General features: G+C 32.3%; 1 protein-coding gene across 1 annotated transcript; it reads right to left on the reverse strand.

The window, feature by feature from the left end:
* Nucleotides 1-689: 689 nt before the first annotated feature.
* On the reverse strand, nucleotides 690-2,210 carry LOC121225404 (galactinol synthase 2). The gene is made up of 2 exons (XM_041109712.1): nucleotides 1,765-2,210; nucleotides 690-1,668 (listed from the first exon to the last, which is right to left on the reverse strand). Exons 1-2 carry the CDS (start codon nucleotides 2,080-2,082, stop codon nucleotides 970-972), a joined length of 1,017 nt encoding a protein of 338 aa, XP_040965646.1. The 5' UTR covers nucleotides 2,083-2,210; the 3' UTR covers nucleotides 690-969.
* Between the last annotated feature and the right edge of the window lie 17,484 nt (nucleotides 2,211-19,694).

The following is a 19,694-nucleotide window of genomic DNA, read 5'->3' on the forward strand; positions in this document are numbered from 1 at the left end:
AACTGCCCATGTTTGTATGTATGTACGAGGATTACCGTCGTTATGGGCCATTGGTAAAGGAAAATTGAATCCCTTATTATATGTTGCATTTTTGTCGACTAAAATTTTTAGAATGGACGGTGATTATATTCTCCTGCAAACAGAAATAGATTTTCTTTTGAGTGATGGACTTACGAGTTTGGGCTTTTGCGAATTAGGATATGGAAGTAGGGTTAGGGTTAGATTCCCTTTTTTTTTTAAAGGAAGTTTGGGTTAGATTTCATGAAATGATAATTGGGTTAATTATCATTAAATTTTAGGATCAAGTCGGCGTAAAAAAATGTTTATGCAAGGCTGACCATAATATAAAAACAGACCTAATAATTTAGCCCACATCAAATTTCGAGTCCAAATATTCTCATATTTCGATCAACTTTGGGTAATCCAATATTCCAATCCTTAAATGTGTTTACCGAAGTGAGTGTCTTTTGCGGTTCAAATAGGGAATCAACTACCATATTTTTCATTTTTCATATACTTCTGACTTGAATTAACTCCTTGTGTTGTAACTATACAATGTAATACACGTTTTGCAGACTCTGCTATGCGGAGCTCCTCACTTGTACGTGACAAGTCCATCAAACAAGGGCTAATTTTATTTACTTCATTATTCAACTTCTAGGAAAAAGGTTGGTGCATTGGAGGCTGAATAACAAATTTAAAAGAAAAAACTATATATTATCCCATAAATGGTATACCAATATTCATTTTTATGTAAAAAAAAACAAAAAAAAAACCAATCAAACCAGACACAAGGACAACATATAACAGTCCTTATGTTCCTGATGATAAAACATCTGTCCATTTCAAAAATGGAAGGACAGATCAAATACATACTACAAACAAGAAAAAGAACACATTTACATTCATTCCTACACTGCTTTAGCTTAGGTGGATTGTATTGTATTACTAATCTGTATCGTCACCAAATTAAGCAGCGGAAGGGGCGTTAATACGGTGAACAAAGCCGCCGGCCTTTGACAAAGCTGCCAAAAGCAGTTGCAGGCCGCTTTGCTTATCCTCATCAGCTTCTGCTGCTTGGCCAGAAGCCACGACATTGTTGTAGTCAAGCGACTCATCATCGTAAATCTCCCACCATTTAGCCACCAGCGTCTTAATGTCTTCCCTGTCCATGTTGTCTTCTTTGCCGGTATACCTCCAGGGTTTGGAGCCAGCAGCACAGTAGTGAACCACCTTGGCCTTGTCTAGCTCAATGTTCTCAGGGTGGCGCCATAGCATGGCCATCACCAGGTTGTAAATGGGAGGGATGGGCCTGTAAATGTCCCTAAAGTACATGTTCAGATAATCCTGCTCCGCAAATGGGGTAGGAGGGGTGACTCTGAGGGTAGTCAAGAGGTCATCATATGTAGAAAGGCTAGGTTCATATACAAACATTCCAGCGTTGAAGTAAAGAGGAGGTTTAGGACCAAGCTGCGAAGGCCATTGGACCTTATCAGGGCACTGCTGGCAGTAGCCGATCTTGTACTGAGGGGTGTGGCTCCATGTTTTCTCACAGAAGCAGTCCATCACAGCATAAAAGTAACCATCTTCCATGTCGAACAAGTGGTCTATGTTATCGAATACTTGGATGTCTCCGTCCAAGTATATCATCTTGGAATACTCCACAAACTGCAGATTTTTATTTTTATTTTTGAATATAAAAAGTAAGAAAATGATTCATTTTCAAACATGCAAAAAAAGAAAAAAGAAGATATGAAAATATACCTCCCAGATACGCAGCTTGGAATAGTTGATGACATAGTAGGCCATGGCAAACTGGGTCTGGTTCTCAGGTGGGTACACAGGCTCGATCTCCCGGATTATGCAGCCCTGGTCCACCAGAATCTTCCTGTGTTCTTCTGGGACGTCGGGCAAAAGCGCCACCACAAGTGGGTACTTGCTGTTCACCTTCCTCAGTCCCTTGGCTAAACCCACCACGCCCTTGACGTAGTCTCCGTTCCCAGCCAAGAACGTAACATAAGCCCTCTTGGGAGCCTTGGCAGTGACAGTGGCAGCTTTGGTAGTGGTGATGTTAGGGGCCATGATGGTAAAAGGGTGTGTTTGGTTTGAAGGAAAATGAGGTTGGGACTTCTAGTTTTGAGGGGAAATTGGTGTTTTGGTTTGGTAGTTGGTATTATGCAAGTGGAAGTTGAGGTGCTGAAGGATGTGGGGAGGTGGGGGGGTTTATATAGGAATTAGGAATCTAAACAACGCGTTGGCCCACCCAAAAAAAGTAAAGCGATAATATTTCTTTTTTAATAATTAATATAAATTTCGATATTACTCTTTTTTATTATACTTTTAATATATACATATTGAACCCTGCATCAAATCTAAATTTTATTTAAATTCCTTTACAAATAAAATTATATACTTCATTCACAAAAATATGTCCTCATCCAAATATAAATTAGTCTATTCAAGTATGTCTCACTTTGCAAGGGCATATGTGATGGGAGACTATTCACTAATTATTACTTTTACATATACGTGTGTATATGCGAGAGCACACAAGTTGATAATTGTGAATTAGGAACCCTCAGTGGAATAATGCATAAGTGTGTAGTTTTTTGGATTTATTATATATTACAGATGCGTTGTTTAGGTTTTTTAATGATAGTTTTATCATTGTTATAGAAAAATGTCGGTTTTGCTTGGCTAAGTGAATATCAGCAGAGTTTCGAACAATTGAAAGCTATGCTAACAAAAGTTTCAGAATTTAATTTGGAATAGTATAGAGGTCTAGAATTATTAAAAGATTTTGATCCGGTGATTGATTATCTCCCAAGTAAAGCTAATATTGTAGTTGATACGTTTGAGACTGTTAGATTGCACGCCGTGCCGTTATATATATTATTTCTTATTCTGATCCAAGGTTTACTTCCAGGCTTGGAGTAAGTTACATAAGACCTTGGATACTAGACTAAATTTATGTACAACATTTCATTCTTAAACTGATAAACAATCTGAACGTGTTATTCAGATTTTAGAAGGCAACTACAGTATTGTATAAAGAAATTCTACCGTGAACAAAGTTTGTATTTGATAATCGTTATCAGTGGAATATCAAAATGGCACTATGAGGCTTTATGAAGATGCAATTACATAATTCCTTCGTACTGATCAGAATTGAATGATAATAAATTAGCAGAAACTGAATTGTTATGTGAAACAGAAGGAAATGTTCAGTTTATTGATATTGTTTGAAAGTTGTCTCTGATCGTCAGAAATTGTATACTGATCTAAACAGAAAATATATCGAGTTTTAGATTGGTGACAAATTATTTCTGAAAGTCTCCCTTTGAAAGAAGGTATTCCGGTTTAGCCGTATGAAGTTTTTGAGAGAATTAGTCCTATGGTTTACAGGCTAGTATTACCTTCGGAGCTCGAAAAGATTCATAATGTTTTCCACGTTTCGATGCTACAACGGTATAGAACAGATTCCTCTTACATGATTACTCTCGATGAGATAGAAATACAACCTGACTTGTTATATGTAGAAGAATCAGTCAAAATTTTAGCTTTGTAAATAAAAGAACTATGGAATTTAATGAGTATCGTTAGTGAAAGTTTTGTGGCACTGACATGATACTAAAGAAGCTACGTGGGAAAACAAAAAAAATCTATGAGATCACATTACCCGAATCTATTCGCAGGTAAAAATTTAAAGGTCGAAATTTCCTAACAGGGCAAAGTTTTAATAGCCCATTTTTAAGTGGTGTCAAAAATAATGGTTTCGAGACCACAATTCCAACGAGTGATTCCGTAAATATTTTTATTTAATATTTACGAGCCAAGTATTATGATATAGTGAATTTTGATTTGATAATTTCATTTAATTGGATAATTAGTTAAGTACAAGTGGTTCGATTCTAAAGTCAAGTGGTTTCGGAAAATGAGGTATTAGGACCTTGTTCCATAAATTGAGATATTTACAGAGTTGTTGTATAGGTGTATTTAATTTTGGTCCGGAAGTTTTAATGATTTGATAGTTAATTAAGGAAAATTGATTAAATCATAAAAATCGTAAAATTTTATCGCTTTTTATTTATAAAGGTTAAATGGCTTAATTAATAATTAATTAAGGCCTAATGTAACAATTTAACATCTTTTAAATATTTGTATGGTTAGTGCTCACATTTTTTGTCTTAATTATATTTTGTTACATTTTTTGTCTTTTTATCATTTTCTTCTCTTCCAACTGAAGAACACCATTGCTGAGATTAGGCAACTTTGTCCAAGCTTTCAACGATGCATGTAAGTACTTTTGATGTTCATTTTTCGTAATTTTTATATTTTTGAGATCGCTACAATTATGTCTAGCTAACTCATTTCTCCATTTTCAAAACTGTCAAAGATATAAAAAGCTTCCATTGATGTTATTTGAGGTTTTTGAATGTTTATGGTAGATTTGGAAGTTATGAAATGTTTAAGAATTATTTGATAAAATAAATTTTGTTAATTTTTGCATTTAGGGACTAAATTGTGAACATGTCAAAAGTGACTTTAAATTTCTATAAATTTGAATTTTTGAGGGTTGTGGAAGGACGTAACTGAAACTGGAATGAAAAACAAAGCTCAATTGTGAAAGTTATACTTGGTTCGGTTTTAGAGACTAAATTGAATAAAATATAAAACTTTGGAGAAATTATGTAAAATAAAATTAAAAGATTACAAGCATGGATTCTATAACAGTGATTGGACCATCGAGGTGGGATTCTGAAACCACATTTTTAAAATTTCTTCGCTTCCTACAATTTTATAAGAAAAGATATGGTGAATGTCTAGTGAATTTTCACAAAAATATGTTTTGTGCGCGTCAAAAACCTTCAAAAGACGTAGATCATGATACCATTGAAGGAAGACATGTTAAAGAAAATATGATTAAATTATTGCAGTTAAAAAAAGTAGTGCCTCTTCTTACATATATTCCTCTATTTTTGGTTTTATATACATATGTTATATTGATTAATATTCATTCTCCATGGTGTAATACAAACAAGCAACATCACCAAGGGGTGTCGGTAATCCACTCTATTTATTTCGTGTGGGGTGACAAGCCATGTGTCATCTCCATGTTTAGAAGTCGGTGATTTTCTTGTTTGAATCAACGGTTTTATTTTAAAATTCAAAGTTTCTAGTTAAGTTAGTTAGGACCCACATAATGAATGGGATAATCTTTTTTATTATATTGATAATTGACTCACCGACCAAATTGGTGTGATAATTTTCTTTTTTGAACTCCCACCCCATGTTTTACGTTTATTTTTCTGTTTGGTGGGGTTAGATTAGACTTTGGGTTGCTTGTAACTTGTAAATTAACAACTGTCACTACCTCTTTTATTAATCTATTTCGTGGCCATAATCTAAATGCCAAAGACCCCACCCCATTTGTTAGGAGGAAACCCTCTGCTATCATGTTTCTTTCACTTACGACAATGCATGCCTTCTACATCTACTATCGTAAAAATTATTTAATTATTTTCCTTTTACCTACCCTTTTAATACTTTTATTTTTAAGATTTAAACATGTTTTTTTTTCATGATTTATCACATTATAATAATATTTAAATCATAATTACATATTTTCAAATCTTCCTTATATCTAATTTGTTATAATGATTATATAAATGTAAAACAACCTCTATTTTACAAAATAATTTAAAATAAAAAATCATCATGATAGTTATAAATATATATGTGGGTATGATATTTACTTTGTAAATATTAATTTTGACAATTATTATTTGATAATATTTTATTATTTAAGAGTTTTATTGTTAAAAATATTATTGTAATCATTTTTAAAGTTTTCTCTGTATTGAAATTTTATTGGCAGATTTATTAATATAATACAAAATTACAAATAATAGTCAAATAAACCCTGCTACAACTTATAATATAATATAACACAAATTGAACGAAAACAATTATAAGAAATGAAAACAAAACCTACACTTTGTTTTGAGCTGGGAAAAAACACAAGTTTGTCCTTAATGTTGAATGCCCTCTTCTAACCAACGTGAGGCTAGGGCCTATTGGAGGGACTCTACTGAGATATCTCATTCCTATATTTTTTTCCAAAATAAGCATTACCTTACAAAAGCAACATGAGAGTTATCTAACGACATCTAGTTGATGAACTCTAAAACAGGCCAAGTACTCTGGTCAAATGTTATACGTTAGTGCTTATGGGATTCTTTGTAGAAGTGAAGGACAATTGTAACAGCCTATTTTTCAGTGGTGTCGAATACATAATTTTGATCAGTAAGTTGGTAAATATTAATTATTTAATATTTACGAGTCCATTAGAGTGTCGTATTAAAGTTTGATTTAGTAATTTTTATGTTTGGTTTGTTAATTAAGTAAAAGGGCTAAATTGTAAAAGTTGAAAGAGTCGATCACTATTAGTTTAAATGTGTTGAATGGCTAAAAAAACATGATTGAATGGCCTTATTAGTTAATTATACCATTAGTATGGACAGTTAAGGTTATGATTTGATTAAAATTCAAGGTTAATTTTAAGGTTAAATTAGTAAATAGGTAAATATGTTAACATAAACAAAAGAAAAAGATGGTCAACTTCTTCTTCATTCTTTTCCAACACCGTTTACACCATTTTTAAACATGCTTAAGGTTCATCCAAGCTTCTAGGTGTGCCTGTAAGTGATTTTGGCTCCCGTTTTTAGTAAATTTTATGTTTTTGAGATCGTTGTAGCTTAATCTAGCTAACCTAGGGACTATTTTGTAAAACTGTTAAAATTTTTAGGACTTGACATGAATGAATTTTAAGTGTTTTTGAAGTTAGTTGATAGATTCATGAGTTTGATGGCCAAATAGGATCATTTTATAAAGTAATTTTAGTTAGTTTTGAACTTAATGATTGAATTGTTATAATATAAAAATTATGTAACACCTCTTACCCGAGACCGTTGCTGGAGTCGAGCACGAGGCATTACTTAGCTTATCTTATTAATTCGGAGCATAAAAATTTGCTTTGAAAATTAATTTCACTATTTATAGCAAACCTGTCCAATCGCGCAGCAGTTACTAAATTAATTATAACTCGAGCTATGGAACTCAAAATTTAGCTCCGTAAATTTTCTCTGAAACTAGACTCATATATATATTTACCATAAAATTTTTAGAATTTTTAGTTCAGCAAATTAGTACAGTTTATTAGTTAAAATCTCCCCTGTTTCACTAATTGACTGTTCTGACCTCTTGTTACTAAAAATAAATTTTATCATTGTAGGATTTTCATATGGTGTTCTCACTTGTTCCTACAGAAAATAGACTCAATAAGAAATCAATACATATAAATTAAAACTCATAAATCTTTTTGTACAATTTGTAGTGATTTTCTAAAATCAGAACAGGGGACTCCAAAGATAGTTCTGACCCTGTCTCACTAAAATTCATATATGTCAAAATATAAAATTTCTTTGTCTATACCGTTACTTTTCCACGAAAATAGACTCAAAAATAATTAATTCCATATATCATTCACCATCTAATTCATTTTATACCATCCTAGGTGATTTTTCAAAGCCACGTCACTGTGCTGCCTGAATTCTGTTTCTTTACAAAATTTCACCCTTTCATGATTTCCATACATAATTTATCACCTAGACTTTTATAACAACAAACACTTTCATACTTAACCATTTTAATAACCATTCATCATTAAATACCTACACACCATTCTTTAGCAAAATCATAATTACAAACATGCAAAATAACTAAATCCCTATACATGCCATAACTCAAACGTGTTTCATCATAAAATACCGAGCAGTTGTTCTTGATAGTGTAGACGATCTCCGACTTCTTTAGGATCCTTGAAGCAGCTTTGCAATACTATAAGAGAAAGAAAAATAAAAGAAGTAAGCATTAAGCTTAGTAAGTTTACTAGCAAATAAATAACAACATTTAACAGAAATGATTATACTCAAATGTCAAGGTCTCTAATTTACTCTTTAATTAATCTCATTCTCATTCTCTTGCTTGTTTACTTAGTTAACTCGTGATCAAACTTACTCTTCCCTTGTTGAAACGTTGAGTATCAATTGATAATATAATAAGTTCTTAACTCTTATAACTTACCTGAGCTTGCCATTTATGTTTTTAACTGAACCTTCCTAAACATGATTCGTTTATTAGCCCGTTGAGCTACATTGGAATAATAAGGATACTCGGGTCTCTTCTAATAATAACATGCCAAAGCCATGTCCCAGACATGGTCTTACATGGGATGTTCTCATGTCAGTGCCCATGCCATGTCCCAGACATGGTCTTACAGGGGACCTCTCATCTCGGTGCCAACACCATGTCCCAGACATGGTCTTACATGGGACTTCTCATCTCGGTGCCAATGCCATGTCCCAGACATGGTCTTACATGGGACCTCTTTACCCAAATGTCATGACATTCGTATCCAGTACTATCCTTATGTATCAACAAGACTTTTTAATTTTAATTCTATATCATTTCATGCTTGGATCAACATTAAATAAATTCATAATATAAATTCATATTTTCTGGAAAATAACAATATTAATAAAAATTATTGAAATATTGTATTTATTTACCGTAAACTTACATCGGTATCAAATATAACCCAATTCACCAACTTAGTCTTCAACTTTATTCTTCCCTTTGTCTAACTTCGAGTTTCGTTCTTCTTGATCTAAAATAGAAAATTTAACTTATTTAATACTCACATTTATCAAAACAGCCCTAGACTCTAACTTTGTCAAACTTACGATTTTGCCCCTAAACTTTTACATAATTACATTTTTTCCCCAAGGCTCGGAAATTAAACTTCATCTCATATTCTTATGTTTTATAACATGCTGAACATTTTTCGCTTCTATGACAACATCAAATTCCCACTCTAGCATGTACTTGTGAACATTAGGTATTTTACCGATTATGGAGTTTTACTCGTTTTCGCTTAAAATCGACTAGCAAAAATTGTTTAACATAATTTATAGCTTCATATTATACCTTAAAACATCAAAATAAACACTTTTCAACTATGGGTATTTTTCCAAATATAAACCCTAGGTTAAATAATTGCTAGAATAAGCTAAATTAAGTTACCGGGATCTCAAAAACGTAAAGAATATTAAAAACAGGGCTTAGAATCACTTACTATGAGCTTGAAAAAGTATGAAAACCATAGCTATGGAGTCTCTTCAAATTCGGCAGCAAGCATATGGAGAAGATGATATTTTTGCCATCTTTTCCCTTTTTTATTCTTTTTATTATTCACTTACTAAAATACCCATCATTAAAACTTTAGTTGTTTTTATCTATGCATGTCTATTTTTGACCATGGAAATTTTATGGTCTAATTACTATTTAAGCACCTCTACTTTAATTATGCACTTCAAATAAATCCTTTATCATCTAAAACTCATATTTACCCACTTTTGCATTTAAGTCCTAATAGGCAATTTAGGCATGCAATCAATAAAATTTCTTATCAATACTCTAATACTTATATCTAATCACTCGATAAATCATAAAAATTAATAATAAATTTTCTCTTTAGATCAGATTTGTGGTTTCGAAACCACTATTCCGATAACATTAAATTTGGGCCATTACAAATTAACATGGAATTTTTGTAAAATTCAGTTGTTTAGGGGCTATAGATGGACTATAATGAATTCAGCATAGAGGTTTTTGGGCTAATTGTGAAAAATATATAAGTTTTGGCTTTAGGGACTAAATTTTTTAAATGATAAAAGTTTAGGGTAAAATTATAAAATATAAATAAAAGGGTTTATATGCATAAGTTTAAATGTTTAAGTTATTTTAATGGTTAATTGGATTAAAATTATCATCTATATCAAGAAATAGATCAATCGGTAGACAAAAGAAGAAAAGGAAAAATTGATGAGTAGTCATCGGTGTTGTATTTGCTTCAGATTCGATTTAGGTAAGTTTGTATAGTGAATAAATTGATTTATTTGTTATTTTTGTGAATTACTAAATATCTATGTATGTTTCTGATTGGATTTATTTGCATAGTAAATATTTAATTGTGGAATGAATCATATTGCAATGATATTATAGTTAAGGGTTATGATTGAAAGTGGAAAATTATATAGTTGAATTCATGTGATGAAGTAATGCATAAGTAATTAAATGATATGGATATGAATTAAGGCCCATATGAACCTTGTGAATACTTAGGATACAAATGACATGTCATAGATTATTACCGTTTCGAGGTGTTGGTCTTGGATGTCCTACGGATTTAAGATGCCAGAATGGCAAGATTATTCGGATTGAATCTAATGATCTGAATGGATTATCGGCAGTGATATCCTCGATGTTGGCTCAAAAGTATGTAACAAAAATTTATGAAGCTTACTTTGCATATGTTCTTGATAGTAAAGTGACTGAAAAGATGATTGAATCTGTACCAGTTGTGTGTGAGTATCCGGATGTGTTTCTCGAAGAATTATCGGGTTTGCCACCTATTCGAGAGGTAGAGTTTGGTATTGAGTTAGTACCGAGGATGACTTTGATTTCGATAGCTCCGTATCGTATGGCACCAACTGAATTAAAAGAGTTGAAAGCACAGTTGCAAGAGTTGACAGATAAAGGTTTCGCACGACCGAGTTTCTCTCCTTGGGGTGCGCCAATTCTATTTGTGAAAAAGAAAGATGGAACGATGAGAATGTGCATTGATTACCAGCAGCTCAATAAGGTGACTATAAAGAATAAATATCCGTTGCCACGTATTGACGACTTGTTCGGTCAGCTAAAAGGGGCTTCAATGTTTTCGAAGATAGATTTGAGATCGGGTTACTATCAGTTGCGAGTTAAAGACTTTGATGTGCCAAAGACAACTTTTCGAATGAGGTATGGACATTACGAGTTCCTGGTTATGCTTTTCGGACTTACTAATGCACCTGCTATTTTTATGGATTTGATAAATCGGATCTTTAGACAGTATCTGGATTGGTTTGTGGTAGTATTCATAGATGACATTTTAATCTACTCTCATGATAAAATCGAGCATGCTGAACATCTGAGACTTGTGTTACAAACTTCGTGAGATAAACAGTTGTATGCAAAGTTCAGTAAATGTGAGTTCTGGTTACACGAAGTAAGTTTTCTAGGCCATGTTGTATCAGCATCGGTAAAGAATTTGTCATTTATAGTGATGCATCTTTGAGTGGCTTGGGTTGTGTTTCGATGTAGGAAGGCAAAGTCATAGCTTACGCCTCTAGACAACTAAAGCTGCACGAAAAGAATTATCCGACACACGACCTGGAATTGGCAGTTATTTTGTTTGCTTTAAAAATATGGTGCCACTATTTATTCAGTGAAAAATGTCATGTTTATTCTGATCACAAAAGCCTAAAATATTTGATGACACAGAAGGATCTGAATTTGAGACAGTGACGGTGGTTGGAGTTGCTAAAAGATTACGAGCTTGTGATTGGTTATCATTCGGGAAAGGATAATGTTGTTACTGATGCTGTAAGTCAAAAATCATTATTTTCTTTGCATGCAATGAATGCGCATATAGCTATGTTTGATGATGGTGCGATAATAGCTGAGTTAAAAGCAAAACCGTTATTTGTTCAATAGATTTGTGAAGCTTAGAAGCCGATGATGATTTAATTGCAAAACGAGTTCAGTGTGACTTGAATGTTGATTCAGAGTTTCTAGTTGACGCTGAGGATTGTTTGAGATTCAAAAATCGATTATGTGTTCCAAAAATTCAGAGTTAATTCAGATGATATTGAATGAGGCTCATAATAGTCGATTATCTATTCGTCCGGGTGGCACGAGAATGTATAACGATCTGAAACAACACTATTGGTGGCACGATATGAAACGAGACATTTTTGACTTTGTTTCAAAATGTTTAATATGTCAGCAAGTAAAAGCCGAGCATCAGGTACTTTCTGGATTGCTTTTGCCGATCATGATACCTGAATGGAAATGAGATCGAGTCACGATGGATTTTGTATCTGATTTACCGTTGACACTGAGCAAGAAAGATGCAATCTGGGTTATTGTTGATAGATTGACTAAATCAGCTCACTTTGTTCCGGTCCGTACGGATTATTCGCTTGATAAGCTTGCTGAGTTATATATCTCTCAGATTGTGAGATTGCATTGAGTACCTATTTCTATTGTTTCGGATAGAGATCCGAGGTTTACATCACGATTTTGAAAAAAACTGCAAGATGCCCTAAGTACTAAACTGTATTTTAGCACTGCTTTTCATCCCTAGACAGATGGTCAGTTCGAACGAATCATTCAAATACTTGAGGATATGTTGAGATGTTGCATTCTTGAGTTCAAAGGTATGTGGGATCGATACTTGCCTCTAATTGAATTTGCGTACAATAATAGCTTTCAATCGAGTATCAAAATGGCACCTTATGAGGCTTTGTACGGTCCTAAATGTCATACACCTTTGTATTGGTCTGAACTCAGTGAAAACAAGATATATGGGATCGATTTTATTAAAGAGACTGAACAAAAAGTGGAAGTGATACGCAATAGTCTGAAAACAATAGCGGATCGTCAAAAATTGTATACAGACTTGAAAAGAAAAGATATAGAGTGTCAGATTGAGGACAAAGTGTTTTTGAAAGTCTCGCTGTGGAAGAAAATACTTAGATTCAATCGTAAAGGCAAATTGAGTCCGAGATTTATTGGACCGTATGAGATTATAGAGCGTATCGGGTCGATTGCTTATAGATTGCTGTTGCCACCTGAGCTAGAAAAGATCCACAACGTATTTCATGTTTCGATGCTCCGTAGATACCGATCCTTCACATGTGAATAGTCTGATAGAAATTGAGATTAAGTTCGATATGTCTTATGAAGAATAACCGATTCGCATTCTGGCTCGTGAGGTTAAAGAATTACGAAATAAGAAAATTCCGTTAGTCAAAGTACTGTGGCATAAACACAAATTTGAAGAAGCAACTTGGGAACCTGAGGATGCAATGAAAGAGTGTTATCCAAACCTATTCACCGGTAAGATTTTTGGGGACGAAAATGCCTAATGGGGGAGAGTTGTAACAACCTAATTTTGACCCTAATCAGAAATAGTGGTTTCGGGACCATAAATCCGAGTCAGAAAAATATTTTAAAATTATTTTTGGTATTTGCAGTATGTGACTTACTATGTGTGAAAATTTCGTATGAAAATTTAATCGTTTGAGTGCTCAATTTGATAAAATGACTTAATCATGTAAAATAGAAATTTAGGGGGTCAAATTTAAAAGCACCCAATTGTTGTTGTCTTTTAAAAATGAGGGTTTTAAATGGCAATTAGGCCATTTAGTTGATAGTGGGCGGCAATGGTCAATATTGCCCTTAAGTTATATGTTTTGTAATTTATTTAATTAGGTTAAAATAGTAAATTAATAATGCATAATAATATATGTTAATTAAAAAAATTAAAAACCATGTTCTCAACTTCCCTAATTCGAAACTAAGAAAAGAAAAGAAAGAAAAAAAACTCAAGCAAGGGTTCGACTATTAGAAAGCTTGATTCAAGGTTGGTTTTGTTTCGGTTTTTGATAATTTTTACGTTTTTGAGATCGTTGTTTCGAATACTACAAAACCCATGCTTTAATTTTATGAATTGTTGATGATTTTGAAATGTGCCATTGATGAATGCTTGAGCTTTGTGTTGGTTGATGATGAAATATGAAAGATTTGTGAAAGATTAACATGTTTTGTCTTTGAATTTTTGGTGAAATTGAGTAATTAGGGCCAAATTGTGAAAATAAAATTTTCAGGGACTAAAAGGTGAAATAATGAAATGTGTGGACTTGTATGAACACTAGGAACATTCGGCCCTAGTATGGTGTGTTTAAATTTTGTGTATTTTGTGTTTTGTGCAAAAAGGACTAAATTACAAAAAGTGTACAATGTTAGGGGCAAAATGGTATATTTCCCATTTATGTATTTTTGGATTTAATTGAATGATTTGATGAATAAAAAAGCTAAATTTGAAAATGTTTAGATTAAGAAATAAAGAGAACAGAATTAGATCGGGGAAAAACGAAGATAGTCAAGTAGTCGATCGTGTCCGTCGATATCCGAGGAAAGTCAATTAGCAATTAAATTTTATTTAAATTGAATATATATTTATTTATTTATCATACAAATGATAAGTTGAAACTTAAAATATGTAATTTGAATAAAACTTTGTTATTTTTCGATTTGATAGCCGAATATATGAGATGGTCTTGGTAGGTTGATTTTAATGATACAAATTTTAGGTATGTTAGCTAAATATGATTTAAGTTCAATGAAATGAAACCAGCAGTAGAATATATATATATGTACATAGATATGCAAATCGAATGTAAGGCTTATTCCTTGAGTTGAATTTAAAATTATGAGTTATAAATATATGGTTCAAAAGTATAATACAAGTTCTTAAGTTAAAATTAATATTATGAATTATTTATATTTTTATGCATGTAGTTCAAACATGTATATATATTCAAGTTCCTAAGTTGGAAATTAATGTATGAATTTTATATACATAGGGGAGTTCGAACATCGGTTACAAAACCCTTTGTGCTGAATGTAATATTTTTGAGTTATACCTATGTGATCCGAATGTAAGTTTACTACGAAGAATCAAATATAATCCAATGTTACGGATATACAGTTATTGAGTAAGACTTATGTAGTTATAAAGAACTATACGAAAGATCATCTTTGTATTTGAGATTCTCAGGCTTGTGCCTAGCAGGCTTAATGCCGGTGAAATATTCAGACTTTACGTCTAGCAGGCTTAATGTCGGTGTACGGAAGCAGGCTTTAAGCCTAGCAGGCTATGTGCCGGTGAATTTATTCAAAACATGTGTTTTGAAAGTTCTTGTCAATGTAATATTGAATGCAGTCGGACATGTGAATGAATTTTATCTGCAGGTATGTATTAGTTAAATGAATGAATGGAAATAAGGTAAGTTGTCTATTTGGAATGAATTAAGGTATGTTTAGATTAATAGAAAAGTATATGAAATTAAAAGTGTAACCAAGAGATGTATATTATCTTTAGAAATAAGTTAATTGCTCTTTTATTTATTTCATTAAATTTTATCTATGCTATTGATTTACTAAGCTCTCAATGGCTTACTGTATGTGTTTGTGTTTGTTTATTTCTGTCTTATAGATTTTGAGGTAGTTACGAGCTCGGGGATCGTCAATAAAGCTTATCACACTATCGGCTAATTACGGTATCTTAAGCTGAAATTTTCTTTGAGACTATGGCATGTATAGACTAAGACTAGTTTGAAATTGTTTATTTTGAAAGAAAATATGTATTAAAGCCATGCGAATATGGCTTAATTATCTTGCCTTATTCGATTTTGGATTGGATTGAAGAACATACATATTTTGATTTTGGTTCGGCATTATATGAATTATACAAAGTAAATGAATGTTGTGTGCGATTTGTTTGAATTAGGTATAAGATGAATATATTTATATAACTTGATTATCGATGGACATGTGCAATATTATAGAATTGAATTTAGTCATGAATTAAAATTCCTTGTAATTGATTCACGAATAGTTAATTATGTGTAAGCAAATTTGATTTTGGTATATATATATTTGATAAGTAAAGTTGGTCATATGGTTTATGACATTTAGAGTTAAAGTGAGGAATTATTTGTATATGTGTTCGGTTTAGATTTAGGATAATGTTAAATATAATGTTTCATAGAATAGATGAGCAATCCGTTTGATATATATTTATAATGGTAATGTTGAATACTTATGTGTGGTAACTGATATGAGATTATTGGATTAATGAATTTTTTATTTGTGCATAGATTGTTTTCGAATATGATATGTGCTGAATTGGTATTCATAAATATCGTATATGTAAATAGAATGTATTGAAATTTGTTTAATTCAAGTATATAGGTGGCTTTGAGATTTATTCGATGTTTACGTTATATTGATAAGCAGGTGTTATATTCTAATTGATGAAAATGTATATTTGATTAAAACAAGGAAACATAAGTTTAATATTAGTTGATTATATAAATAAATAATTATGTTCAAATATACCTAGATTAGTTAATTTAGTTTGAGTTGATAGGAATACAACCTTATTTAAATTTGAATAGTTCATTAAGTGCATTTAGCATTTAAAGTAAGAAATGCAAATTTGATATAATGTGAATTGTACTAGTGTCTTTAAATATTAAATGTGATCAAAACATTTGTGCGTTTCGTAGTAACGACTAAGGTATATATATGTCATATCATGATTTATTATACGATTAAATTGATAAGTAGTACTTGTGTCATTAGGAATTTGATAAGTTGGGATATGTTCTATTACTTAAATGTAAGTTGTTTGAATAAGTAATTATAAATTTTTAATAGTGCTGATTGGTAAATTATGACTTTATAATTAAATCTATTTGTGAATAGTTAAACCAGTCAAAGTAATAAAAGTAATATTGTTCTTGAGTGACTAAGAATGTTCAATAATTGTGCTTTAATGTGCTATGTTTGGTAATACCTCGTAACCCTAATCTGGCGATGGATACGAGTTAGGGGTGTTACATTAGACACATGAAATGTAAATCTGAAATGTTAAATAGACATGTGAAGGTTGATGTGTATTAGCAAGTGTGATTATTTGTATATGGTTTATGAGTATGAATAAATTATATGTTTCATATATGAATTCACTAACCTTATGATATTTGTGATGTGTATATGATGACCTCATGTTCTTGATTGTGTAATTAATTGTACCATGTTTGAGTTACATTATAATTGGTAAGTTGAGCTAATTTTAATACGGACTTATTAACAATGATTTGCCGTATGTCCGTTGTGTTTGTTTCTTTGTAGATTATCGGAAGTTTTGTCGGTTGGGAGTCAAGTTGGAGCTCACACTATCCGTTCAATGACTTGGTAGAATTTTGACTATTTTGGTATAGGTTATAAGTGGCATGTAGTAGGTGTTTTAAATTTCATATGTATATTTTCAAGTTGTGATATGTTTTTGGCTATGTAAATATGGTTGTAGTATTTGGCTTAGTTTGTACTTTTATTAAATAAGTATGTACATATATATATGAATAGTTTTGGTCATGTTTTGTAAGTTTAGTTTTGGTATGTGATAAGATGCAATGTTTTAAATGATAGGTATATGCTTTGTGGAATGGTGATTGATGAATGTGAAAGTTGTATATGCTTGATTTGAGGTGCCAATTGTGGCATATTGGTTAGGCACTTAGGATGTATGAATGTAACACCCCTAACCCATATCCATCTTCGGAATAAGGTTACGGAACATTACTAGATTTTACATTTTAGAACTATAAAAATTTTAAAACATTTAATTCATATCATCAATCACAGCAAAACCAATCAATAGCATACATATTGTCCCTTATACAAGCCCTCGAGGCTTTAAAAAATACATTAGAAACAAATCAGGACTAAATCAGAAACATATAGAAATTTTAGGGAAAAGATGAAAATTTGCAAACTGTAGGGGTCACACGGCAATGTGGCCAGGCCGTGTGACTCACACGGCAATGTGGCCAGGCTGTGTGACTTACGCGGCTAAGAGACATGCTCGTGTCTTAGGCCATTTGGGCATTCAAAATAGGGACATACAACCGTGTTCCAGCCCGTGTAACTCACTAACTTGGGTGACACAGCCAAGCCACACACCCGTGTGCTAGGCCGTGTACCCTTCGAAATAACCTCACACGCCTGTGTGCCAGGCCGTGTAAAACCTTACTTGCAACTCTTTGAAAACTACAGGGGACACATGGTCGTGCTGCCTGGTTGTGTGTCACACACGGCTGAGACACATGCCCGTGTCTCTACCCGTGTGGACGAAAATAGGCCATTTTATAAGCCATTTTTCTCATCCTTTTCAACATGTACCTATAATCCCTTTTGCACATATACATAAGCCATCAAAAGGCACCAAAACCATGCATAATCAAGCTAAACACGTATGGCATAATAACATCCAACCAATATTTCCAAAGGCACCTCCAATGACAACATTAAAACATGTATAACCATGTACTTAATTTGGCCAAAATAATTAATTAACTTCTAACTAAGTTTGCATCATTACATACCATTGAATTTACTTACCATAACATACCAAATGGTATTAAGTATACCATTCAACCACTAGCATCAATAGTCATATAATTCATTCATAACAAAGTACCAATTCACCACATTTACATATGCCACAAGACATTTACAATATGTATATTTAGACTTTCATTTCATCTTCCATCATTCAAACATAACAAACCAAACATTCACCATTTTAAGGCTAATATTTACATGCCAAAACTAAATTCATTGCACTAACAAAATGCCATAAGTCAAGCCAAACCAAATGGCCATATCAACAACCAAAACACATATGTCAACATTAGTTAAAATACCTATACATTCCATTAGAACCTTAACCAAAACATCAAAATCTACCGAGATAATTGCTGGGTAGTGTGATAAATCTCTAATGAGCTTCCAACCCGATCGAGCTTCCGATAATCTGAAAAGTAAAGAAAAACAACTACGTAAGCAATGAATGCTTAGTAAGCTCGTATAAAATTTAATCAAATCAATCCATTTCCAATATGAAATTTATACATATCAAGAATAATCATCTACCAATACCATATGATTCATGAAACCAACTTCAACAACTTGCAAAATGAGTAAATCCATAACATCACTTATACATATTATCCCTAGCATAGTAGGATTTTAAAAAAATTTTAAACTCTTCCAAATTTCTTTATTTCCATTTGCATTTCATTACTTTCCACACCCGTTCCATATGCATAACACATAAGACATAAGCATATCATCAACCATAGCCACAAGCTAGTGCATTTAAATATAGCTCTTTTGGAATTAATCACATGATAAACCATTTTATAAGAAATTAAATAATTTAAACCTTACCACTCTTTCATAAACACAAGTATATTTCCATTTGGACACTCACTATTACAATACATAACCTATAAATTAACATGACATGATCCAACTAAAGCTTGGCAAAAGCCTAAGCATTCACACCAAACATGTTAGCATACATTATACAAATTATAAGCACATTAACATGAATAGCCATTTAATCTCAACATGTATCACTTGAATCTATTACTCATCTTAACTTACATAATTTCCATGTATCACCATATCAAAGATATTCATATAGTTTCATGTCTTAATTCATATCATTCTCTTTACCATTTCATTTGCATAACACATAAGGCATAAACATAGCATCACTTAAATCATACTTTTCATAATCATGAATGTTCTTACTTGAATCATCGATACATCATACCTTTCTATAATTGTCACAGTGAAACCAATAGGAACCCTTATCGGTTCATCCCTTTTCATGCCTGTTGAACCACTTAGAATAATACCAGATATGCGAGAAAAGCTCACACAAAGTGTGCTAAACATATAGTCGTAGCTCACACGAGTTGGAAAATGGGTCTGTTTACACAAGTTGTTGGTCAGAATGTAAGCTATATGATACTGCTCACACAAGCTGTCGAGTATCCGCAACTAATGTTGAATGTTAGCCATCAGTAGGGCATTCAATACCAGCACCC

Source organism: Gossypium hirsutum, chromosome D13 (assembly GCF_007990345.1).
Source record: "Gossypium hirsutum isolate 1008001.06 chromosome D13, Gossypium_hirsutum_v2.1, whole genome shotgun sequence".
Lineage (NCBI taxonomy): Eukaryota > Viridiplantae > Streptophyta > Magnoliopsida > Malvales > Malvaceae > Gossypium > Gossypium hirsutum.

Bases quoted from the DNA above. Each gene is read 5' to 3' on its own strand.
- LOC121225404 (XM_041109712.1), bottom strand. From the start codon at position 2,082: ATGGCCCCTAACATCACCACTACCAAAGCTGCCACTGTCACTGCCAAG. The intron at 1,669-1,764 runs GTATATTTTCAT...AAAAATCTGCAG, and splicing joins CCAAGCTGCGTATCTGGGAG to TTTGTGGAGTATTCCAAGAT.